This window comes from Ambystoma mexicanum, chromosome 6p, assembly GCF_040938575.1.
Source record: "Ambystoma mexicanum isolate Mex_15411 chromosome 6p, UKY_AmexF1_1, whole genome shotgun sequence".
Classification (NCBI taxonomy): Eukaryota; Metazoa; Chordata; class Amphibia; order Caudata; family Ambystomatidae; genus Ambystoma; species Ambystoma mexicanum.
The window spans coordinates 998,152,154-998,179,256 of NC_090935.1; the positions used below are offsets into that span (position 1 = coordinate 998,152,154).

General features: G+C 47.1%; 1 protein-coding gene across 6 annotated transcripts in view; it reads left to right on the plus strand.

Annotated features, from left to right (window-relative positions):
- GRAMD2B (GRAM domain containing 2B) overlaps positions 1-27,103 on the plus strand; it is an 864,945-nt gene that overhangs the window by 539,943 nt on the left and 297,899 nt on the right. The window contains exon 3 of one of the 6 annotated variants that reach the window (XM_069625598.1): positions 15,445-15,726. The exons of the other annotated variants lie outside the window; for them this stretch is intronic. Within the exon in view, the coding sequence (XP_069481699.1) occupies positions 15,716-15,726 (11 nt within the window). The 5' untranslated portion in view covers positions 15,445-15,715. The remainder of the gene's footprint in view (positions 1-15,444; positions 15,727-27,103) is intronic. 6 annotated transcript variants of the gene reach the window in all.

Consider the following 27,103-nt stretch of genomic DNA (forward strand, 5'->3'; position numbering starts at 1 on the left):
TTTCCCCTTAGGAGCCGGGGTTCGGCTAGGATGCAGTGAAAGCTGCGCCGACCCTTGAAGAAGAACAGTACCCCCGATGGTAAAATCAGGTAAGTCTATGGGGGTATTCCTCTGTGTATTCCCTTGGCTCACCTTGCTGTTCTTGTCTTCTCCTTAGGTGCCGCGGTGCGGCGGTAACATGCAGGAGGATGCAGTGAAATGTGAAGATGCTGAGAAGGCCGGTGAGTTCAGCGCGGCGCTGCAGCAGGCGAGGCGATGCGCATAAAATAACTTCTTTCTTCCAGCTCAAAGGCGCGATGGATCGGGAATTCAGGTAAGGATCCAAGGTATTGCTCTTGTTCTAACCTTTTCTCCTTCTTTCTCCCTTTTTCTAGGAACTCCAAACTCGAGGCGGGCGTGGCGGAAGACGGGATGCAGACTTGCAGGCACTGTGAGCATTACGCTGCTGGATGCAGAATAACGTGAAGCGTGTGCTGCTCTTCGGGCGTGGTATAAATAGCCTCCAAAGTAGTCCCAGGTAAGTATTCCTCCCCAGCCCCCCCACCCCCCGAGTAAAAAAAAATAGTCCCTAGGTAAAATAGTCCCTTCCAAGCCTCGTTTTGCTTGGAGCTCTTGCAGCATGGTCTGCATCAGGTAAGTTTTAATCTATGAGCCTGGCGCCTATGGTGCCAGGATTGACTCTCCATATGATCCTGGCACAATAGGCGCCAGGACTGCACCCAAATAGCCCCTAGCGGGGGTTGTTGGACTTGCTTGGGGTTACTTGATGCCTGCAACCGGGGTTGCTGGACTTGGTCTGGGTCCCCGGGGGTAGGCATCATGACATTCACCCCCAGGAACTGGATCCAATAGCAATGGCTGTGTCCTGGCCACCTGGATGGCAAATCCCTGGTGACTAGCGGGTGGGACACCTTCAGGTTTCTCGCACCCCTCACTGCCAAGGTCTGCCGTGCTCTACCTGTCTATGGACATTTTGTGCACCTTTCAAAGTCTTGTGGCTGAGCACCAGACAAGGCTCCAAATATCCCTCCTCAGTTTGGACCCAGCACCCTGCTATGCTACCCCAGCCTCTGGTACCACACAGCCAAGCAGGACCGCATCAACCAGAGGAACAACCTCACCAACCGATGGATGACTCTGCATCCGGATACAGCCTCCACTCACTCTTCCTGAACGGGCAAGTTTGATGATCTTGTACCTGTTGATGGAGAGCCAGAGGAGCTTCTGCCAAGAGATTTGCCTCCGGATGTGATCAGAGCTTTCCATTTTGTCTTGACAAATCCAGGAAAGCTGTTCAACCTCCTCCCTACTGAACACAAGAAAGTATTCCTTTTCAATGGCGGGTGATGTTAACAGAGGAGAGTGGTATCCATGCCAATCTTGGGTGACATTTGGGAAGACCAGCTAGTTGATATGAAGAATCCCTTCATGTGGCAGTCGAAGTACTGATTTGATTAAATAAAATGTAGGGCACTGGATGATGCCCCATTATGCCTGCACATTCAGCAAATCCCTGACTCTGTTTTCTCATCGGCAGTACAAAAAAAATCAGCTACTCGTCCATCGCCCTGTAAAGTTTCCTTTCACAAGGAAGGCAGGCAACTTGATGCTTTCCACAAGAGTTGTCTCCTCAGCGGCAATGACAATCAAGACAGCCAACTCGCTCGCCATCTTTGGGAGGTATGAGGTTAAATTCAGTCCCATGCTTGAGTTCCTCCCTAACGCCAAGATACAAGATGCTTTCTGTGGCTGTTTATATTGCTGATATTGTATTGCACCAAATGGGCAACGGCATAGACCTGCGACAGCAAGGTTGACTGAAGGCCACACATTTTTAAACCTGAGGTGCAGCCAAAGGTCTGAGATGCCCTTCAATGGGGCAGATCTTTTTGGCGATTCATAAAGACAAACAGTCTTTATGGCCAGTTCCTGCAGCAAAGGCAGCCCATTAAGTTCTTTCAATCTAAGCAACTGCTTTTCATGATCCGGGAGACGCTCCTGCTCATCATACCACTCCCAGTCATTCAAGGGGAAATCGTACATCTCATACAACCAGTATTCGGCCCAATCGCAACCTTGCAGAGGTGCCCAGAGGTGCTGCAGCTGTTCTCAGGCCAAGCCAACAAGCAAGCTGGGCTCCTGCCCAGCACCACCCTTTGGTTTCAGCACCCCTGTGGGAAAGCAGCTGCCTTAATTCCAACATTCCAGCATCAGTGCAAGCAAACATCAGACAAATGCGTGCTTTCTATAGTGGCCTACGCTCATGCCTTTGAGTTTGTACAAAGGCCGCTGCAACCCTTTCTGCCGGCAAGCCGGAGGAACATCTTCATGAGCTTCAACTAAAAGTACTATTGCTCCTGTCCAAAGAAGCTACAGAGCGAGTCCCTCATTCGCAGAGGAATCTGGGCATCTAGATCTGTAAAAGGTAGGGTGGATGGAGGTCCATCCTCTACCTCAAATTCCTCCGATTGCAGTAGTTTCAAATGGTCACACAACAAATAATTCTCAACCAACTTGAGAAGGGAGACATTTTAGTGTCCATGGACATGTAGTCCTGCCTATTTCCACGTCCTCATTCACCACCTTCATTTCAAATATCTGGATTTTGCGGTAGAAGGGTGCCACTGCCAATTGAAGGTGGTCCTCTTTGGCCTCCAGTCTACCCCAAGGGTGATTACAAAATGATATGCACAAGCCATAGCGCATCAGAGTATGGGATCCAAGTCTTCCCATATTTGGACAACTGGCTGATCAGAACCCCATCCCTCAAACAATGCCTGCAGCAAAAGAGAGCCATGGAAGCCTGTCTAAATTTCTTAAATTTTTTTAAATTTTTTATACGGTTTATACAAACCTTTCAAAGAACAAACATACAATAAAACCCCTCCTCCCCATCTCAGTCTTCCCGCTTACTCATAGCAATCCATTCGTACCACTTATTGTATCTCATAACTCCTTAACAGTCCAGACTGAGTAAGGAACAGAGTGACTTAAGTAGTCCTTAGATACAATGTACAATAACTGCTGTTTCCTTGTCAATTATGCTGTCTTTCAAACATTTTTTCAATTCATCAAGAAATATTACTAGAGAGAACATAAGTTTACGGTTTGATCCATCAAACATCCGTTTGCACCAGTCAGCAGCACACATGGTCTGATATTTCAAGATTACAGGGCCAAGGGTACGAGTTCTCAGTGTACGTAAATTTGGGCAAAAAAGAGTTAAGTGTTCAAGAGTCTCTTTACCAGATTCACAAAAACGACAAGACAAATCTGTATTTGGTTTGCGTATACTTAAACGTTCTTTAGTATCCATTAAGTTTAGTCTAAACCACATATACAATGTTCTCGATTTTTGATCTGGAAATTGAGTCAAGTACGCTTGAAGATTCCCACATGCTCTTGCCTCACCTGGTACTTCAGATAATAGTCTTGTTTTGCGTCTTTGTTCGCATGTTTGGTGCCAGTCCGAGCTCCACAGTTTTTTTGTTGTTGCTAGCTCTGGATTTTCCAGCAACATTGATAACTTGATGTCGTGCACTTCCAGAACCTCCATGCAGAACTTGTTCCACATAAGTAGGGAGGTACAGTCGGACTCCTTCCTTTTAATATCTCAAACTGCAAGCTAGGTGTCGATATTTTGGTTTTCCTGAACAAACATAGTAAGTTCCAACTCACTCTAGCGTGCATTGAGAGTAGCCCCAGTTCATAACGAATGCAAGCAGTTGCAGTACCTCTTGGCAAGTGCAACACTTTCACCTAGAAGAGGTTTTCCAATGTGTTCCAAACGTCATATGAACACCCAAGTGCATTTTCAGCACCATAGATTATGGCTGGAACAGCTTTTTGTTGGTAAAAGGCTATGGTTGGTTTTAACGACAATTTCCCATACTGCCTATTAATTATGGCGGCTTGGCATGCCAGTTGCCGGCATTTAGATTTCGGTAGCTCTGCCCATGGAGCATCATCTGTATGAATTTATTCTCATGCCAAGATATCTTGTGTCGCGTGGAGTGTTTAACTTAGTCTTTTCGAGAAACCACTCTTGTTTCTTCTGGTTTTTCTTTACCATCCATAGGTTTTGCATTTTCAGTATCTCACACTTTTGTTTGTTAATGTGCAAGCCATTCTTACCCACGTAAACTTCTAGCGCATTAAGTTTGCGTTGCAATCCGATGGAAGTCATGTCTAGAAGTATTAAATCGTCGGCATACACAAGCCAACTCACGTGGGCGCCGTTTATCTTGTGTGGAAAAGAAGATATTTCACTGAAGATTTCACCAACATCTGATAGAAACATGTTAAAAATGATAGCGGCCAATGGACAGCCCTGTTTCACGCCTTTAAATGTTTCTATAGGCTTGGAAAGAGTCCCATTTCGGTCTAACCGAATTCTGATATTTGTATTGGAATGAAGGTCTCTAATTGCTTCCATGAGACTCGCAGGGCAGTTCCATGCCTTCAGTTTTTTCCAAAGAATTCCTCGATCAACGCTATCAAAAGCATGAGAAAAATCTAGAAGTGCCAGATGTATTTTTGTGCTTGTTCTTATGGCTTCCATTTTTAAAAGATTCAGTAGTAGATTGAGACCACAGCCCACACCTTTCACAAATCCAGCTTGTCTTGGATCTACATGGTTGCACTTACTGGCCCACTCCAGCAGCATCTGCTGCAGTTGAGTTGCATAGATCTTTCCTATAACATCAAGAAGGGCAATAGGTCTATAATCCTTTGGATTAGACCTATTGCCCTTCTTAAAAATCGGGACTACAATGGCTCTCTTCCCATAGGTCGGAGAATCTTGTTTACCCAATATTCTTTCGAATAGTGTCATACATAAATTAGTCTAGGCTTCTGGATTCCGCTTGATGGTATAATTCGTATGGCCATCAGGACCTGGGGTTCTAGATGCGTTGACTCTTTTTATCGTGCTTAACATGTCTTGCCGATCAAACTTCAAATCCCAGTGAGCCAATTTCGAGGAATAACATTCCTCCACACAACCCTCTTTACTGAACATGTCAGTATAGAAGGAAATCCAAGTGGCTTCAGAGATTTGATTTGCTTGCAGTGAGTCTTGAGGCGCAAATTTGTTGTTAATAATTTTCCAGAATTCTGAACTCTTATTCGTCATTTTAGTCCTCATGCTCTCGAGTCATTCTGCAAAAGAATGGCTTTTTGGGACTTGCACCAGTTCCTATGGGTTTGTCTGAGTATTTTTTTCTTTGAATCCAAGGCCTCCTTGTTTCCCTTCGATGGATTTCTTAGTTCTTGTCGCATTTATCTTTTGCACTGTTGTACTTGCAAATCAAATCTATGCTTATGAACAAATTCTTTGTGTTTCAAGCCTTGTTTATGCTCGGTAAACTCTGTTAGTAGATGACAGTATTCAACTTCATTGTAAGCTTGATTTAGATTAGCAACCATTTTTTTGTTTTACTTCTCCGTCTCCAAGTTCGAGACGTATTCTGCTCGAACGAACAGACACAGCATGAGACCAAGATGCAAAGGCTGATGAGCTTAACATGTTAAGGCTCATTATCAACATATCGTGGTCACTATGAGCCATCTGTTTGACCTCTAACCGAGTTGCTTGTGTGTGCACTACATCTGTCACAAACATATAGTCCAAGACTGAGTGTTGATTCAATTTTCTCCAAGTTGGATTTGCAGGGATGTCACCTGCCATGTTGCCATTTAACATAGACAAACTTCTGGATTCCATTGTACAACACCATTTGACAGCAGCTTCTTTACAAGCAAGGGTTGCACCTTTCCGATCAAGTTTCAAGTTTACATGCTTCACGCAGTCTGTGTTAAGATCTCCGCAGATGATCAAATTTGGAGCTTCAGCATCTTCAAACAGGGCATCTATTATTGTAGTTATCTGATCAATAAATGGTGTTGTTCCTGTCACTGAATGATTCCAGTAAACGTTAATGATGTTGAGGACATCAAGTACCCAATTTGTTTCACGTAAGGGCAAGACCTTTGCTGTCTGAATGAAAGGGGAAACGTTAGTAGAAGATTAAATTCTGAGGCCAATCGATTTCCTTACAGCGATCATCAAACCTGCCATTGGTCTTCCTTTGGATTGTTTTATTGCAGGATTTAGCGCAGTTTCAAAGTCTTGTAAGATAGGACAACCAGACAGCCATGTTTCTTGCAAATAAACCAGATCCACATCTTGAAGCCAGGGTGTTTGAAATAGATGGCCAAAACCTCTTGTGTTCCATGAACCCACCTTGAGGGTGGTCTTTTCTCCTGACACCTGGCATTATTGGGTTGAATTGCAGTTTAATGCAGACGCAATCCAAACCCAATCACTTATCTGATTGGAACTTTCCGGCTCAGCTCATCGATGGTAATTTTTATTTGATTTCCAAATTTCAGCGAGATGTCTTCATTCCGTTCAGTAGCGATCACGTCTTTCGGTGCGCATTCTGGAGCCTCAGTTACGATAAGTGGATCCGGGATGAAACTGTTGCGCACGTACTTGTAGTCGATAGAATTCGTACGGGCCTCCACTTCCAAGCACCTGTCTACGCTCTTATAAGTGTCAAACCCAAGAGATAGCAAGACGGGACTAGCTTCTAGTAAGACGTTGTAGATTATTTTAGAGTATGTGTGCAAAGTGACTTTATCATCTCTTTTTTTCATCACAGAATACCACAATTCTCAGGTCTTCTGAGGCAATCCTTCTTAGACTTGGAATTAGTTGGAATAAACGTAACACGTTGTGACGATTTAGGATCAGATTATCTGCGTTGTCAATTCTTTCTAAAGTCACTTTGTGGAGGTTCTCAGTCTGCATTTTGTTGATGACCGTGTTGGGGACATTCTTTATAGTCTAACGGGGACTCTGCGTGTTGCGACATGTTACCTGATTGTTGGCCTTTACTGAGGTCTGCAATTGCAGTTTTGACACTTCCATCTGCTTGTTTTTAAAACCTGTATGTTGATTATTCTCTCTAAAATTGGATGTATTCCGAGCTATAGAAGAAGGAATTACGTTCATAGGTTTAATAGGATTTACAGTCACTCAAGTTCTGAGCAGCTGATTGCGTTTGGCCTCCAACGTCAGAAATATGGGTGAATTAGACACTACTTCTTCCATGACAGAAACAGGATCTTTAATCAGCATACATGTTCGAGGACCTTTGGCCAATGTCGCTACATTTGGATTGTCAATTACAATCTTTTTTGGTGAGTCTTCCTCAGGGCTCACATTATTTATCTGAACAGCAGCAGTGGATTCTTTTAAATCCATTGATTTCTCGTCATCATACGTGGATAAGTTGGTCAGATCAATAGACTCCTCCTGTGCTTCCTTTGCTGGAACTTCGTCGCTTAAACAATTTTTTTTAACAGCTTGAGCTTGCCCTTTCCAGCTATTTGTGCTCACGGTTACATTTACTGTTTTTATGTTTCGTAGAAATGTTCTCTAATTATTTCCTTGTCTTATTTTTTTCAAAGGTTGATTTTTTTTAAAACATTTTTTGTCGTGGTACTGTTTGAGGCAGGCTTCACAGATTAAGAACTCAATAGTCCAGAAACATTCTTGAAGATGTCAAAATGTCAAATAAAATTGGATGATCTGCACTAGCCTTAGGCTCAGGGCACGACAAGCCAGATGCACTTGGGGACATCACAGTCGGGTTGTCTGCGACTGGAGCCGCTAATAACTTAGGGGTGACTACATGAGAGAAACCCGCGTTGTTCACCAAACCTGTAGCTCCGGCAAAAGTCTGCTGCCCCTACTTTGTTTTGGACAAAGAGGAGGCGACCTGACGATTGGTAAGAGCCAGATTCACAGTCGACAGACTACTCTTCAATACCTCAGCAAATTAACTAGATTCTGTGTTCTGTAAGGGATTAGTTTCCTCACTACAGCCAGACGTACCTTCAAAGTCCAATGTTGCCCCCTCCACTTCACCAACTCTCGCCGCTTGGTTTTTCCGTTCCACAGTACAAACTTGATTGTGGGCTGAGACTAGAATGACATTGTTTGTCTTACATAGATTGCCACTAACTTTGCTTGAAGTCTCAAACGTTGATAAGTCCCCTTGGCAAGCCGTACGTTGTTGTTTTTTTAGCTGAGTAGTTATTGAGTTCGACATAAAATCATGCTTAAAAGAGAGTTCCTGTTGTGCATCTTTAAATGAGTTGCAATTTGTCTCAAGACTAACACATTTTGTGTTCAGTAAGGCCACTAAGGTGGAAAGATCCTTGGTATTCTCATTTAAGTGTTCGTACAACTTCATAAATGGGGCCAAGGAGATGGCCATGGAGGATATTATGGTTGACTGTATCTCACTTAGCCAGTTATCATGATTGGCAAGGGTTTTGACCTTCCTAACACAAGCCCTCCTTTCACATGTGGGATTTCGGACCTTTTGGATATGGCCGCTCCATTAGCGAGGACTCTTCCAATGAACAGTCGGTAGAAGACAAAGAAAAAGTCACATCTTGAATAATAGGTGTCTGACTCTGCTTTAGATTTTCCGTTAACTTATTCTTTAGAGGGATGGACTGTTTTAGGCTGCAGTCCCATTTAGGTTTTTTTCTCTGTGAGCATCTTGGACTGAGCGAACTACTCACCTCCATTCTTCTACGTTTTATGAGGGCCATTCGTTGAGTTGTATTTACTAATGGACACTCATTACATGTAGATTTGTCATTAGTTTTTTTTTGTGTGCAGACAGTGGGCTGGTTAATAGAGCCCCGTTTATACCAAGCCGTGAGGCTCGGGCCTTGTTCAGCCAAGTTAAGTCAGACAATAACTTGTTTACCACATCAAGAGAATTGCATCGATTTACATTTACACATTGATTATGAAGAAAATCCTGAGACCTGGTATGTTTGGCATCCATTGACATACTCCGTAGGGGTGCGTTACCACACACATCATCGGTGAATTGAGTAAACACCTCCTCTTCTGAGGCAGTTGCAGATCAAGCACCATCCACCCTGCACGTTGCAAAATGTTCATTAGGGGCATCAGTGGCACTATAATACAAGGATCTCTTTCCATCTGTACCTCTTAAGGGCGTGTCTGTAGGCAAACGGTCTTGGGACCCCTGATTAAACAAAGCTTCATGCTGTAAACGCAACTGAATTGCATGGACTTTACTTTGGTCGCCGACATTGCCTGTTAATGCTTTAAAGGGTGGCCAAGCCAGTTCCCGTAACTGAGGGATCTTGGACGGACATACACACATCAGGTTACTCGTCACAAGCCTGTGCAGGCTATATTTAACAGAATTAATAAACTCCCCCGCTAACTCCACAGCAGACACTGCGGCTACAGCACACGGAACGTCTTTTTCGAAAGCCGCAGCTACACTAACCACAGACGGTAGCAGGGAACCTTTGATTGGAGGGGATGACAAAGCAAAATCTTGTGAGATTGCACTTTATCTTAGCACCTACTGCTCCATTTGGAGCCAAAGCACGTACTTTGTTCACCTCACTTGACGTTGCTTCCAAAGACCGCTCTATTGACAACTGCAGCCTATTTTCCTCTGCAGACGACAAGTTATTCACGATTGCATTAACACTTTTGGTTAAGAGCTGTATCAGCACAAAGAGCCCCTCCATTGGCATCCGCGTCTATGTCAGGTACAGAGTATTCTGCAGTGTCTGACTCATAAGGGTAAGAACCACTTACTTGATCTGACGCGGCTCCAAGTCGCAATGAAAATACATCCGAGACGGCTCGAAGGACTTCTGACTGTCCCCCTTTCTTAGTTTGGGCACGAGTCTTGAAAAGTTTTGCCAGGGGGGCGGCAGGCATCTCAGAGCGGCGACTCATTTTCAAAGGCTTTAGGCACTTGGCACTCAGCAGTAGTGGCAAACCGAGATCTGGGTCCGTCCACTCCGCAAACACGCAAAACAGCACAACAGCAGTACCTCGCCCTTTCACCAAGGGCTTACGCCGCAAGGGCGTTTAGGCGGCCTTAATGTAGCAGCTGACTCTCCTTAAAGGCACACGCACCTCTTGCAGATTGTAGATTGCAGTTCCCAATGTGAACAAATTAGTAGCGCTGTTTGGACAGCTCAGTACTTCACTTCAGCTTCCTCTGCCACACACAGCAACACAACAGCAGTACCTCACCCTTTCACCGAGGGCTTACCTTGTCTAAAATTCTTAGCCTTCTCAATTCCAAGAAGTCCTCTATAATTCTGTCTCAATGGATGCCGTTTCTTGGGGCACACTTGATACCATGACTTCAACTGCAACCTAGTCTGTCGGCAGGGTCAACACAGTGCTATCCAAGGTTCAAGCGTTTCCTCAAACTGGTTTCCTCTGTATGAGTGTCCTTTTTGGGCATGATGTCCTTGTGCATCCCACTCAATAGAAAAGACAGGCTCCACATGCGTCCCCTGCATGGATTTCTGGATGCCCATTGGGATCAGATCGCCGGACATTGGGTTAACAAGCTCTTCCTCACCAGTCCATTTACAACGTTCTACGTTGGTGGAGGGACATCACCAAACAGTGGTGTGCCTTTCACAGTCCTTAGCCATCAAGTAACTGTGACAAGACTCCTCCAATTAAGATTTGGGGAGCCCACACTACCAACCTTCACGCCAGAAGCCTCTGGTTCGTGGAGGAGACATCTATGCAACTTAGGGCAGTGTTCTGGACACTCAAGTCTTTCCTGCCCCATCTGCAGGGGGAAGTGGCGAGTTTGTTCACTGAAACCACGACCATCATGTTCTACATCCAATAACAGGAAGAACCCGAACGCTGATCCTATCCTTTGAGGCACAGGCACTGTGGAAATGAGCTCTGTCCTAAGGAATCTTTCTTTTCCCCCATTCACCTTCCGGGAATACGGAACACTCTGGCAGATTCTCTCTGCAGAGAACTCTGCTCCTGCCACGAATGAGAGCTTCTCCAAAGCCAAGTGGAAGTCCTATTCTGAACATCGAAAAAGCCTGATTTGGACCGGTTAGCCACAAAGGACAACTGCAAGTGTGACTCCTTTTGCCTGCAGGTCCCCTTAACAAGCCAACCTGAGAGAAGTATTCATGTTTCCGTGGAATGGGAGGTTCCTATATCCTTTTCAGCAGTGTTCACTCATTCCAAAGGTCCTGATAATTTCCAGAGCTTCCATCTCTGTCTGCCGCACCCATTAGGCTGCTGCCAGTGCACAACCTGCTTTCCAGGGACAATTTAATTGGTTATTTATAACATGCTTAATACCCAGAGGTTACTTAGCGCAAACCCGGGGACCGAACCTGTGTTGCACCGCATCGTCTTGCTTCCAGGGCGAGTGTGTTGCACCTGAGATATCCTCCCTCCCGAGACAAGAGCGAGATACTCCACCATGACCCATCCTTGGTCAACCTCACATAGGGGCTCCTACGTCCCTAGAATCTGATTTGACTAAATCTACATGCCCCAAAGCTGCAGGGATGTCCTCTCCAAGGCTCAACACCTTCCAAAATCTCTGTTATAGCAAAAAAGGAAGAGGTTCCCTGTTTGATGTACCAGTCGTGAGCTGGATGCCCTTAACCTCCAACTGCAGCAAATACTGCCATACTTGCGCTCCTTGACTACCATTGACCTTTCTCATTCTTCCATCTAAGTTAGTTTGTCTGCCATTTCCAACACCACAAGCACATTGATGGCACCTTCGCTGTGGTCTTGCGACTGCTGAAGGAATTTATGAAGGGTCATTTTCAGACATTCCGCCTGTACGCAAGCCTGCGAATGTAATGTTGTTCTCTCTATTGATGGGGGCCCTCCAGTCTAGTAATTGTATAAGGCCAGTATTAAGTTAGTCTCGTGGAAGACCGCGTTTTTAATTTCCATCCTCTTTGCCAAGAGAGTAGGTGAGATTCAGGCCCTTAATTTACAGCCACCTTAGCTCCCTCTCCACAAAGACCAGGTCCTCCGGCAGACCAATCCTAAGTTTATACCCAAGTTGCCATCCTTTTTTTCCACCACAAGGCCTTCTTCAGCTCTCCAATGACACCTGCTGAACCCTCTTTTCACTACCTAGATATCAAGAGGGCATTAAAGTACTACGTCCGAACGGTTTGCATGCTGCTGCTGGCAATTACCTTTCTAAAAATCTCCATATCCAGAAGGCTCTCTGCTTGTATCACTTTTTGCCATCTGCTTGCTAACAGGCCTCTTCCTGGTTGGTCTCTGCATATCCTATGAGAGCAGTCTTATGCCGCTCTTCTGGCAGGAGTGCCGCTGATGGACATCTGCAGAGCGGCTACATGTTGGGCTACACATAAACCTTCAGAGTTTGTGTATTGAAAAACCCTCTGCTGTGGAGTCTAGGAGTGGGAAAATGGTCTTTCTAAGCCTGTTCGCTGGAGGTGAGCCATCTCCCCCTCCTTGCGTGCATGCATGTGCATATTGATGCATTTTTACTGTTTTGTAATCTGTTTAACAGCATGTAAATCTATGAAAGATCCAATGCTGTAGAAGGAATGTTTGTTACCTTTAACTCCTTTCCTCCAGCACTGTTATCTTTCATAGATTCACATGCAACCCAACCACCCACCCTGCATGTGACTCATCTTTTCACTATTAAGTGCATTGTGCAAATCTGTATATGGCCTCCAGGGGTGGAGCTAAGGGAGTCGCTGCATATTGGCTGAAGGTTAATTGACTCAAAACAACACTATGAGAACACTAAAATGAATGCAGTTTCTTGTATTTCATTGAAACTGCTTAATGTTTCTGAGGATTCCCAGCCCAACAATGGAGAACATTCAACAGCATGTGAATGTAGGAATGATACCAGTGCTGGAGAACAGAAGCTACAGGTAAGTAACATTCCTTCTCCTCTTCAGCCTGCAAAATCCAGAGCGTTTTTCATTTCCTTTGAATTTCCATTTTTGTAATTGGAGTTCTTCCCACCCTGTCATTGTGACCTTGCACATGTTTCCATTGGCTTGCCTACTAGGCACACCATCTCAGAGCATTTCTCAGAGGTTGATCATATTTTTTATCCTATGAAAGGAGGCCGGGGGGGGGGGGGGCTGTATGCTCGGGACACTTTGGAATTCCATATCATATTTTAGTCCATATTTCACCATGGCAAACTGACACATTGATAGAATATGGATTTCTGGATTCACAGGGTCCCTGCAAATTCAGGGATATGCAGCATGAATGTATGCAATAAAATGAATATTCTTGATAATCCTACAAATCCTGTTTAAACTCCTGATAGAGGAGAATCAGTAGCAGCACTTTTCTTTTGATTCTAGGTCATATGGATTTGTAGTTGTGTGGAACATTGTTTCAAAATGCATTTCTGGTACTAATTCAAAGTTTCATTTCCGTGAAGGATGGAGCTTTGTGAAAGCAAAATGAGTCATGCAAACAGCGCTCAGAGGCCCCTTTTGTCTGAACTTCCTTCAATTGAACATCTGGTAGACTTTATTACATTGGGTAATGTCTAGAGGTGACATTCAAAGTGCATTCTGGCTCTTTGAAGCTGGAGAGTTTGGAAAACAGAGCTCCAACTATGTGGTCCGTTCAGATTCACAGTTTGATGCCTACGATTTTGAATTTTATTTCAGCTATTATACTGCATTTGGGTGAGCAAGGTCTAAGGTTACAATAACTCCATCTTATGTGCCCCTTACATCCGATGTAAAATAAGTAAGCCTGGTTTGTCTTTAGATGGTCACAGTAAGTAATCTGCTCCATTCATCTTGGCCTGATTACAGTGCTAAAATCTACCTGCCACGGCACAGTTGGCTCCCTCCAAAAGGGGAGGTAAACCGGGATGCCTCCAGACCAGACATTGCTCCCTCCCACTGCTAATTGCACTGGAACATTGCACTTCTGTTACCCTACTGTCCTCGAGGCATCATGCCGCAAGCTTGTTTATGGGGCCTTCAGAGCGCGTCCTCGAGTTCAGTTGGGTTCCTTAGCTGAAACTTTCTCCATCCGCTTCAGGTGGCCTCATGCACGAAGAGGCAAACCCGGACTTACAGCAGCTCCCTGTCTCTCGCAGACTGAGTCGGCATGGCGGTCCGGAGAACAGGGGCGATGGGCGGCAAAGGGGCGTAGGAATATGCCAAAAACACACATGATGACTAGTGTAAACGAGTTGGAGCGCAGCATTTCGCTGCTCTCCAGTGCACCCCACAAATCCTTTCTTGGTTGTACCCCCTAACTACCTCTCAAGGCTTTTTCTTCCATGTTACCTGGCCAAATACCAGAATTCAGCAAACTTGAACCTACTTCAAATCCACCATGCGGAGTACAAATGGCTCGGCGGTAGAAAGACACGCAAAGTCTTCCATTGGTTGGGCCACCTTCTCTACACTTCAGCAAGCTGAGTCAGACTTCCCAAATTTTGGAGAAGTGTAAAAACGTCCCCTCATCCAAAAGGCATGTGTTGTAGTAGCACTATAATTCAACAATTGCACCTGTCTTGAAACTTTCTGGACTTGATGCTTGCGTTTCCAATCCCCTAACAGCTAGTCCCAGTCCGGTAAAGCACCCAAGATCATTTCCAACATGACATAAATTGGTGTTGGATCCTGATAGTTGCTTTACTTAAAGGCTTTTAGCGTTGACCTACAGAACAGACTGTAATCGCCACTCTGTGGCAGCGAGCCAAACCGTTTCGGCCCAGCTGATTGGGCAGTGTCTTCCACAAAAAGGGCACCCACTCTTGTTGTGCAACTCCCTCCCCGCCTGGCTGTCGCTTTCAGGCCCACAGTGCGGTATGTAGTGATTTCCGATGCAAATAAATACATGGTAGGATGATCTCCCTTCAATTCCTCTCCACTAGATGATCACTTTGGCATGTGACAAAGGATGCCAGTGGCATATGGTAAAATGCCAGCGGCCCAGCCAAGGTAATCACAATCCCACTGAACCCTGCCGTTTCAGGGAAGATATTGCTGTCTGATTGCTATTGTACCAGGTGACAGTCTGTTTTAAACCAAATTTCTTGTCAGTGGGGCTTTAAATTAAGTATGCATTTCTCACTTGACCTGATGTGCCTAGATACAATTAAGTGTGTGATGTTACGTTAAAAAGGCCATAAAATAATTCTCAAAATGTAGATGGTAACGGTCAGTTCAAAGTTATGTAGTTAAATATAAGTATGGTTCAACATTTAAAACTGAAATCAGAATGTTTTATTTAAAAAAAAATGTAGTGCATCAATACTGATGTGTGGTTCGGGGGTTGACTTGATATTTTGGTTAGTGTGAGTTAACCTGGGAAGCACTTAATAAAATAATTTAAATAAACTTGCCAATTTAATACAACTGAGGATATGTGTACGAGTGTGTTGTTTTTATTTTTTAATCCTTGTAAAATACCAACTTATTGAAGAGAAGCTAAAATTGCCTTTTTATTTTATACTATTGTGTAGAGGTGGCTAGAGTGTGAAGAAGCAATATAATTTTATTTTTGTTGCACTTAATTGGTTTTGCATTTGCTAGTTTTATTTCAGATACCGAGAGCACCCATCCTGGAATTGGTATCCTACTGTTCTAAAGCGAAGAGCAGAGGAAGTGCATCTTCCTTCCCTTCACTTCTGAATTAAAAATGAAAGCTGGAACCCGACGGGAGGAGGGGCGGTTTCTACTTTGATGTCCATTTATTAAAACGACTCAAACCAATAAAAGCTACTAGGGTGACACTGCGAAGCCAAGTGATTTCAAGGTTCAGGCTCCCTCTTGCAGAACCCTACAGCAAGCTACACAGGAGTTTATGGAATCAGGGTAAGACCAGCTCAGCTGTTTTGAAACACAGACGTTGCTTTGCCTCCCTGCCAGAGAACATCAGTTTTATTGCAGGGCAACGCCAATGCACAGTTGGTCTCATTTGATAATACATATGGAGGTTCAGATTAAGTAAATTAACCCGGCAACTACTAAATAATGCCAATTCGTAGTGAAAGAGTTACATTTGGAGCTTTTGCATTGCATGCAAGCTTGATTACTGCACCATTTGCCATTACGATGGCTCGGTCTGGAATGTACCCCAGCCCAGAAGCCTGTAGCTCATGACAGTCCCTAGTTGGGATGTACCCTTACAAACGTGATCGAATAAACTAGCATGTTGTTGGAAACCAGCATCTAGCATACATTGCCCATTTCATTTGGGAGATGGTAGTCCAGTCCTGTGTTTTTCATCATCTTCTGGGACTTGTAGTCCTGACTTTATAATGCAGTACCTGAGTACAAGTTTCAGAAAGCAAATAAAAACTGCCCATGTGACCTAGAGGCAATTCAGTTTGTGGTGTGCACTATATAAAATGGTCGCCGTTGCTAGATCTGTCTGGGTCTTCCTAGGGAAATTATTCATGTGATTTCTAAAGATTCAAAAGGAAGCACCTGGCATAGTGTTGGTAGTTCCTAATTTCGATCTTATGTGCCCAATTGTACAACAGCTCAGTTCTCTCCCTATGGAGGTAAATACTGCGCTTAATGTTGCAAAACTCCTTTAAACAATGCTGCAATTCTAGCTCTACCAGATACGTGAAGACCACTTGAATCCACCACTACAACTTACAAAACTGTCCGTGTGCTCATGAAAAAGACTCCTGGCTCTTCTGCGTTGAAAGAAATTCTCTTTAGGAGGAATGAGGCTTTCACTTCATGTTGTATAAACCTGGAACTCCTCCAACTGTACCTCAATACAGAAACAGTCTTTCCAGAATGAACAATAATTCACTGTTCAAATCTAATAGGCCAAGAAACTTAAAACCTACTTGTTTGAGTCACAGGACATCCGCCTGAGGTGCTCATTGATCCTTGCTCCATATTTTGAGTGTCAAGGATAACACTTTAGTGCAATATAAGACCTATTGAAATGAAATCAAGACCACATATGATTCACAATTGTCTACATGAAGAGGAAAACACTTTTGAATACACTATGCTTATGTTTCCAAGGTCAATGCTATTGTTGTTGGATCAGACTAGAGAGAGCGTTCTAATGCACTGCTTATAAAACATTTTCTTTTTTTTTTAAAAAAAAATTTTTTTTGACGGCAGAGGTTCACAAGGCACACACATAGGCAACCAGTGTATATAACAGTTATAACATGGAGCAGCACATTGGTCAGAGTACAACAATCACAGCATTTACAACAGAGCATCATGAAGCTCTATACCCTCTCTTCTCATGTGAAGTAGGATTAGATCCCGATGGGGCAGGGGACAATGCAGACTCGGGTGTACCCTCGCTTTGTCTGTTGAGATAAGTGTTGAATTCAGCCTAGATGTTCTTGGGGCGAGAATGGGCGGGAAGTGTAGTCAGGTATTCCTCCTCACAGTTACGTGACCAAGTGAGCAGGCGCAGCCATTTTTGAAAGGCCGGGGGGGAGGAGCTTTTCCAACACTGGAGTATACACTTTTTGGCAATCGTACAGCTTACGTTTAGAAATTTAGCCAGGCGTCTAGTTTCATCAGTTTTCCAGGCCCCAAACAGGACTGCCAGGGGATCAGGGTCAACCACAGTTTCAATTATTGCAGTGAGTGTTTTCAGAATGCTTTCCCAGAAATCGGATAGCCCATTGCAGGTCCAGAACATATGTAGGTGATCAGCTTCTTCTGCACTACAACGAGGGCATAGGTGTACCGTGGTGCGGGTAAACCTCGAGGTCCTGTGTGGGGTGTAATAGAGCCTGTTTAGAAGTTTTTACTGCATGTCGCGGTGACGGAAATTGAGGGAGACTTTTTGGGTGCGTAGGCACATTTCCCCCCAGGTCTCGTCAGATATTTCTAGGCCCAGTTCATTTGCCCATTCATCGAGTGCCCTGAGAGCTGGGGCCATGGAAGTGTCCTGTAGGATCTTGTATAGTGAGGAGACGACGCCGCGAGCGCCGCCAGAGTTGGCAATATATGCGATCACTGGATTATCTGGGGGCTCATCTAGAAATGAGGGCCATCTAGTGCGGAATGCGGCCCGGAGTCTGTAATATTGGAGGGTCTCTAAGGCGGATCTGGTGTGCCCTTGTCTCCATGTTTGGGGATCAATGAACCTGCCTTCGGGGTAGAAGTCGGATAGCGCCTGGTACCCCAGTGACCCCCAGTGACGGGCCAGAGCTGTGTCATGTGTGGGTTCCAGGCCGGGGAAGGCCCACACAGGGAGCCATTTATAGTATGGGAAGGGCTCAGTTGTTGGATATAGCACACGTGTCCAGGCGTGAATGGTCGCATTGATTGGATCAATAGGAGAGTCAGGTGCATAATGACGATGCAGTATAAGAGACATGATGTTGGTACCAGCGGCTGCAAGTCGCTCTAACTTGACGTGCAGTCGCGCTGGAGAACCAGGGTACCAGTGAGTGGGGTGTTGGGCTTGGGCCGCAGTCCAGTAGAGTGTCAGATCCGGAGCTGTGAATCCCCCTTGTTGGTATGGAAGCACCATGTCCGTCCACTTCTTACGCACTGCACCGGAATGCCATAGGAACTGTGCGCAAAGTGTGTGTAGTTTAGCGAAGTACTCCCTCCCCGGCCATATAGGTATGTTGCTGAAAGTTTAGAGGAGCTTGGGGAGCAGAATCATTTTGATGAGGGCGAGCCGACCAGCCATGGACCGCGGGAGAGAACTCCACCGTGTTATTTTAGCATCAACTGTTTGTGCCACCGCCGTGTAATTATCGGCGAGTATGGTGGATTTGGTTAGGGATATCTGCACTCCCAGATATCTGACACTATCCGGGGACCAGCATAGGGGGTACTCGGTGGTGGGTTGTTGAGTAGATTTAGTAAGTGGGAAGATTTCAGACTTTGAGTAGTTGATTGTGAATCCGAAGTAGGTGCCGATGCGAGTGATATCTCTTAATATGGGGGTCAAGGTGGGTTGTTGGCTCTCTAATGTATAATAAAACGTCATCCACGTATAGGGATATGATTTCAGGGTCATCTTTCTGCCTTATACCCTTGCGGGCATGGCGTGCACGGACATAGTCTGCCATCGGCTCTATTGCCAGTGCAAAAAGAATCGGTGAGAAGGAACATCCATGTCGGATACCCCTGGAGAGTGTGAAAAGGTCCGATGTCAATAAATTAGCTCTTACCCGCGCCACAGGGCAGGTGTATAGTAGTTTGATGAACCCAATCATGTTTGGGCCGATGCCCATTGTCTCCAGCACCAGCCACATGTAGCTCCAGCACCAGCCACATGTAGCTCCAAGAGACCATATCAAAGGCCTTCTGGGCGTCCAGGGTGACCGCTACAGCCTGGACGTCCTGGTCTATACGGGACATAACATTAAACAATCTCCTGATGTTGTGGGAAGTGGACCTACCAGGGACGAAGCCTGCCTGGTCCTCGTGGACTAGATATGGCATAATGGGCAGAAAGCGGTTCGCTATGGTCTTTGCAAAGATTTTGGTGTCGAGGTTCATGAGGGAGAGAGGCCTATAGGACCCGCCTTCGTCATCAGGTTTACCAGCCTTGAGCAGAACTTTAATGACAGCTTCATGCTTGGAAGGGGGGAGGATGGAGACACGGAGTGCTTCGTCCCAAACTTCGAGCAGTATGGGGGCCAGTATGGCAACGTGCTCCTGGTAAAATTCGGTGGCGAGTCCATCCGGGCCCGGCGCCTTACCTTTGGGCAAGTCCGAGATGGCCGTCACCACCTCGTCTAATGTGATTGGGTAGTCCAGCTGGTCCAGTGTGGGAGGGGAGATCTCAGTAGTGGGGATCTGGTCAAGCAACTCGCGTATGTGTTGTTCAGTGTGTTCGGCAGGTTGGGAATAGAGGGACTTGTAGAAGTCAGTATTGCCAGATTGATCTTTGATGGAGGTGATCTGGGTCCGGCAGGATTCCCTTCTCACCAGTATCGCTAGTGTTTTCCCTGGTCTGTCTCCCTCGCCATATTTTCTGGCGGCCTGTGGGCAGCTTAAGTACTGGACTTCGTTGGCAGCCAGCGCTTTGTATGCCTGGAGTTCGTCGCTGATTTGGGCGAGTATAGCAGGGTCAGCACCTGTGGGGCATTGCAGCTCTAATTGCTTCAGTTTGGCTTCGGAGGGGCCAAGGGCGGCTCTGATTGCTTTGAGTACCCAGCCTCCCGTGAGATAACCATACCCCTGATGTATACTTTGAAGGCATCCCACCTCACCGCAGCTGATGTGCCCTGGAGGGAGTTGTGCTCAAAGAAGGATTCGATGTCTGCCAGGATTTCGGCCTTGAACACTATATCTTTGAGGGCCTCAGATTTGAAGCGCCAGGTGCTGAATGTCGGAGTGGGCATACCCAGCCTCACAGATAGTGTAATTGGACCATGGTCTGAGAATGTGCGAGGTAGGATCCAGGACCCCTCCACCCTGCCCATGGTTTCACTAGACACAAGGAACAGGTCCATCCTAGATGAACTGTCATGCACGGATGAATAGTAAGTGTACTCCCAACGCTGGGGGTGTAGTGTCCTCCAGACATCACAAATGTTAAGTGTCCGCATGTGGCCGTGTAGCCTGCATGCAGCACTGGACCGGGCTCGAGTGGCAGGGCCAGTTCTGCTCAGGACAGTGTCCAGAATAAGGTTCAGCTCTTCCCCCCCCCCCATATAGTCTGGATTCCTATGTAGCCCAGCAGTATGGCGGATACAGCGTCAAAGAACTCGGGGGAGTCCACGTTGGGGCAGTAGGTATTGACAAGTAGGTACTCTTTATTAACTAGTGTGCAGTGCAGTATGACATAGCATCCTTCAGGGTCTATATAGCTTTTATGTAGTATAAATTTAATTGACTTATGGATCATTGTGAGGACACCACTGGATTGGGAGGAATAGGAAGTGAAGACTCTGGCCGTGCCCCATGTCGGCGCCATGGTACTCGGAATGTGGCCATTGGAGTGTGTTTCCTGTAGAAATAGTACCTTACAGCTGTGCCTATTAGCAAAGGCCATTATCTTACGAGACTTGGTGGGATTGCTTAGCCCCCGGATGTTCCAGGACATTATGACGGCGGACTTTTCAGTGACAGATATCTAGTGCCATAGTGCACATGGTCCAGCAATGGTGTGAGCTCCCAGAGTTAGAGTCGAGAGTATGCTCATGGCTACAGTGCGCGCGCCGTGAAACCTTGTGTGCCTTGTTTTTTTAACACCCCATTCCCACCCACCACCCTCACCACCAACTCAAGATCAGCAGTGTAAACATCACCCACCCTCAACTGTACGCAGCTGACCCGTCCCCAACTTGGCCCAGTCTGCACAGGAGCTCAACTGGGGCTGACCCACAACAGAAGTGAATACAAGAACAGTGCAATCGCAGTAGGGTGCGCCATTGCCGTGCACAAGCACGCTTGGAGCCGATTGGCTCCGTTACAAAACGAGCAGTGTAGGCGGTCATGTAATACATGTCCCTGCTTTTCTAAGTGAGAAACAGGGATCTGCATGTGAAGCATAGCAGTCCCGTTGTCCAGCAGGCAGATTTAGCAGTTATGTGTTGCTTGACCCTGTAGCAGCTGATGAAAGGCAGAGGCCTGCCAATCAGAACATTAGAGACTTACATCCTGGACAACCAGAAGTGACAAGAGAGGAAGGAAAGTGGACTGGTATTGCATTAGCTCCCAGGTGCATATATGTATAGGATGCCAGGTGAAATGTGTGTAGTGGAGCTATGCACCAGAGTGAATACAAAAGCATGGTGGACCATGGATGCAACAGTGATCGGTGAGAGTCAAACAGCAAATAAACTTAACATTTAAATGGTACAGGGCAAGCATAAAGTTCAATCATTGCCCATGAGGTCGACAGCAGGAGGCTGCAGGGGTATGTGCGCTTCTATGAATTTCACAGCTTTGAACGGCACTGTGAAAAAGTACAGTTTGTTGTTGAACGTGAACTTCAAGCGTGCAGGGAATAGTATGGCATGGGGGATGTTCCTCTCTCTGAGGAGTTTCTTCACTCTGAGAAATTGGTGACGTTCCTGCTTCACTGCGGTGGAGAAGTCGGGGAAAATTCTGATCACCTGTGAGTCCATTCTTAGCTCTCCCTTCTCCCGTGCAAGGCGGAGAATGTGATTGCGATCTTTGAAACTCAAAATCTTCGCAATGATGGGCCTCGGTAAGTCTCCAGGTTTGGGCCGCGGCGACCGCGCTCTGTGGGCCCTTTCAATGGTGAAGAAGGGAGACTGTCGGGATTGCCCAGTAAATCTTTCAAGAGGTTCTCCACCGCCAGTTCCAGTCGACCCTTCAGAGCATTCTCAGGGACACCAATAATGCGTATATTTCTGCGTGATCTGGATTCGACATCACATTTGGCCCTGACCGCCTTCATGTCTGTGACCAAAGTGGATACAGTACCCTGGAGTGTGGCTACATTATCTTCGTTGGTTCCAATCCTGCTTTCAGCCTCTGTGATTCTCATTCCTTGCTGGTCTAGTTTGGCTCTGAGTGACGCAACGTTGGCGTTAATGTCAAGCTTTTCGTGGAAGGCCGCAAAGTTTCTAGCCATTGATTCCATCATCAACGTCGGGTCTGTGGCGGGTGCTTCGGCAGGGGGCGTGTCGTCAACTTGATTGCCTGATGTGTGGGCCGAGTCAGACCGTGGGGTGGCCCTAGTGAATTTATCCATGGCCCCGGATTTATTGGCAGTCTTGGATTTATTGGGCATCGTGGAGAATGGTATTTGAGTGCACAGCGCTCAGAGCAGGGTCTCGTACGAGCGTTTTACCCCAGGAGGCCGCGTGGTGAAGGGTGGGAGCCCCTCTCGAGCACCTCAGTAGAGGAGACACAAGTCAGTGAAGCAGATCACCAATCCACAGTGGTGTAGACGGATTTTAGGCGGGGGCGGTAGGGCCACCGGCATAAGGAGGGTGTGGGTATGGTGCTGGGGTGGTGTCGTCCTGGTGAGTGTGACCAGTTTATGGGCAGGTCTGAGTCTCTGCAGCAATCCGGGTAGGCAGCAAGAGCGCAAATTCAAAACGGTTTGTACAGGGAACCACAGCGTTTAAGCCCTGTTCGGTGTGGTAACGGCGATGTCAAATAGTGTCCCAGAGTCACGCCGATGCTGAGGTGCCAAGTTGGAGGGCGAGTACCGCGGCAAGTAGAAGACGCCGTGGTGGGGCTCCCCCTGGTCAGGGCGGCACCCTTGTCAGTTGACCCGCCGTGGGACCAGCTCGGCTGAGCGAGAGCTTATTCACCTGGAACAAGGGACCAGTGGCGGCAATGCAAGAGGGGGGAAGCAGAGGCCTGCCGGGATGCGGCTGAACAATGGTGCTTATGAGTGTGGCCACAACAATCGGTCAGTGAGCCTTGGGAGTGCCACTGGGCTGCAGCGCACGGGGATCAGCCCCAACTGGGAGGCGACCGGTGTCCGCTAGGGTGGGGGGGGCCGTGGATTTTAGTGTTCAATGTTCCCAGCAGCTCCTCACCTGCGTCGCGGCCGGCAGCCGGTTCCTCGGGAAGTCCTCAGGGGGGGGGGGGGGTTACCGCGGGAGATGGATGGTGCACTCAGCCTCACCGATGGAGCCGCGGAGGACGTGCCGCACAGGTAACAGCTGGGCGGTGCGGGCGCCGGACAGCTGGGAGCTTCCTCGGCTCCAGGCGTCTCACGGTGCAGCCCGGGCGTAGCTCTGCCGGGCAGTCCCGGCAGCAGTGTGGAGGCCCAGGGCAGCGCAGGCCCAGGCAGCGCGCAGCCCAGGCTTCAGTTGCCGGCAGTGCGGGGGCGGCCCGGCCCACGGTGACTCCAAGCAGCATGGGTCGCGCGCAGCACCCGTGACACGGGTCTCCAAGAGGAGAGGTCCGGCAGACACAGCAGGGGGATCGGGCCGGTAGGCAGTCCAGGCCTCAGCAGCGGGGCGACACAGGCAGAGGCATCTGACTCACTGGGCTACGGCGCGGCTCGGCAGCCTCGGGGGAGCGCCATGCAGCAAAGTAAGCCACGCGGGCCGTTCGTCGGCTCCCGAGGTCCGATTTGCGCCCAGATTTCGTTGGCACATAGAGGCAGGGGGTCAGGAATACAGGCACAAAGGAGAGGTTGACCGCAGATGTCCTTGGATGTATAGTGGCAGTGCTCGGAGCTCAAGAGCTAGGCAGCCATCTTGACGGCTGCTCAACAGCGCCCCCTTATCTAACTTGTGTCAATGAGAGCGTGAATCGGAAGAGCATTGGGTAAATTAGCAGTGCAGCAGTTCGCCAATGTCCTTGGGCCAACCACCTTCACAAGTATTTGAACTCCTTCTGTAGTAGATTCTCCTCTGCTGAGCAACTTACCAAATTGGCATGCATGTAGCCTGCTTATAGTGAGGTGATGAATTCCACCTAAACACTTTGGAAGGAAGTGAAATAAATTTCACATCTGAGTGCACAACAGTAGGAAATGTGGTCCTGTGATGTTTTCTTGCCTGGTGGCGGAGCGCTGCCACCATACTAGGCTTAAAACATGAGCAGGGCAATCCAACATTGTCTCTCCCACCCACACCCCCATTAGCTATGTCACTTAGGGGTCCCCCTACCAGTCTATACGTTTATTTGGTTTCCAGGTTTGTTGTTTGGGGAAGCGTTGTTCCTTATACAATTCCACACCGTTTCACCAATCTGCTCCAAATTTTGGCCAGTTACCTGTACCTATGAGGGAATGAAAGCATGGGCAATGGCGGGTAAATCTGCTAGTCTTGTATAATTTCTTTTGACATGCAACCCCGATTGATAAAACTATAGCCTGAATAGATACGCTCCTGATAGTGTTAGATTCACAGCCCCGCTCAGACTTTGGTGGCTGTAGGGGAACACTCCTTGTCCGAGGGTGCCTCTGTTGCTACAATCTGTGGTCAAAAGCGAGGAAGTTAGGATCTTCTTCTTCACTCTGTGAGAAATCTGAGGGTCTGCTCACATCTACTCTCCTGGGGTCAGGTGGCCAGGGATGGGCCATCGTTTTTGTTTCCCGACCCTGGGGGCGGACAAGCGATGGGGGAGCCACCTGATTGGAGGGTCCTTGGGGATTGGAAGAGGGTACCTGAGGGCGAGACATGGTATCCCCCTCCCCCACTTTCTGATAGTGACCGACCCTCCATCCCTTTATGGGCTATTGTCAGTCCTATTCCCTTAACCCCTGCGACTCTCCTCGAAATACTGAGACGAAGAAGAGGAGGTCTAGAGGAGTGCAGACTTCCTATGAAAAACACCACTATGGTACTGGGACGTTGGAAGATGCAGATCAAGGCACATCAACTTCCCCAATGGACCTGTCCCACTAACGAGGCTAGGCAGGGTCAGGCAATTAAGATGCTGTATGTGGGCATAGTTGAAATTAAGTACTCTGGTGAATATAAAAGGAAAACACGTGCTTGGAAATTATATTGAGCTGGATGGCGAGCAGGAGAGGTACCAGAACAAGAGCTGGGCAAACCAATGCAACAGAGAGCGAGACGGCGGGACGCTGTAAAACTGCCGGTGTAGTAGGAGAAAGCGCAGTGAGAAGGTTGTGTGTCAAGGTCGTTTATCCAGAGAACCAGAGGAATTGCCAGACGGGAGGCGTGGGGTGTGCCATTCCCGTACTTCGTGTGGCCAGAGAGGTGCTTGGTCCCCTGGGTAAAGCAGAAAGCCCAGAAGGGGCTGAGGGGCAGGTGGAAAGACCCTGACCTCAGGCCGGAAAGCCGCTGAAGGAAGGAGCAGCGAAGTCCATGACCAGTGAGTTTCTGAATGAGAAAGAAACCTGGCATCAATTGAGAGAGTACTGTATGCTTTGTAACAGTGTGACTGCGAGTGAAAGAGCCCTCGTCCCCGCAAGCCATCTGGACACTGATGAGATGTGGACAATAATAAAGAAGGTATGAAAATATATAAAGTAGCAAAGTGGTCCTGTATAACATTATACGCATTCGAAAGTCTCTGTGAAGGAAACCAGGGGAGCTGTGCACGAGTGAAGTGTGAGCGAAATAGAAATCCTTTTATAAAATCTCCATGGAAGTAGGGGAGCTACACAAAAACTGAAGTAAGAGCAAAGTGGCAAAAACTGACTATGAGAAACTGTGACTGAACTAAGAGTTTTGAGAAGCATTGGGGTGGCTCCCAGGAAATGGCTGAACCAGGAAGGGCCAAAGAGACCCCACCTTAAGAACCAAACAAGAGACTTAAGCAAAGCTAGGCACCTTGTTACACAACCTGTAATGGGTGGACTGTGTAGTCTGCAAGCTGTGCCACGACCAGAGGGTGGGCCTAGGTGTGAGAAGGAATCACTTGAGATACTGAAGTTGAAAGTCAGAAACGCTTGGCTTTGCATGGGGAAGGAAGTCCCGCAAGCAACACGTGAAGTGATATTTTCTGATGGAACTTTTAGGAGTTATACTTTTGTGTTTGGAAAAGAGGTAACGTTGAACATTGGTATGTTGAAGGATGACCAGGAGGGTCTAAGCTCGAGGCAAGGGGCCCAAGAGACCCTGTGAAGAAATAAATCTAGATAAGGAAAAGTTACTGTGAATTTTGCCAAGTGAATCATGAGCACTTGTGGAACTTTCTTTTCTCCAGTATGTGGTCCAACATGGATTCACATGCTCATGAATATTCCCTGTCATCAGGCTGGAAATCCTCGCTAAAACAAACAGTTTCACTTTCACTTTAAAACTGTGTTTCTCCTTTAAACCAATCACTGTCCTCTGGGTCATATTGACCCCATCCAATGACAGTCCTCTCCCTTAGCTCCACCCCTGTTGGCCATCTTCAGATTTGGTAAGTGTCACAATGCCTGCCCCCAGACATCCGGAACAGGTCCGTCTGTCCAGGGAACAGGCACCCAAGAAGACACAGGAATTCCCAAAACCCCGCCTAGGGGCTATATGGGTTCAGTCCTGGCGCCGTAGGCTCATATTGCCAACTTTAAACTATGCAGGTCATCCTGCAAAGAACTCATGTACAGGCCATCTTGAGGCCATGAAGGGACTACTTTCCTTTAGGAACTATTTTGCTGCTTGGGTGTGGTACTGGAACTTCTTACCTGGGAACTACTTTTTTGATGCTATTTAAACCACGCCCGAAGAGCAGCACACGCTTTGCGTTATTCTGCATCTTAGCAGCGTAACGCTCACCGTGCCTGCAGTCCAGCATCCAGTCTACAGCCACACCCGTCTTGTGTCCGGAGCCGATCCTAGAGAAAAGGAAAGAAGAAGAGAAGGTTAAAGCAAGAAGATTTCCATTTGGTCAT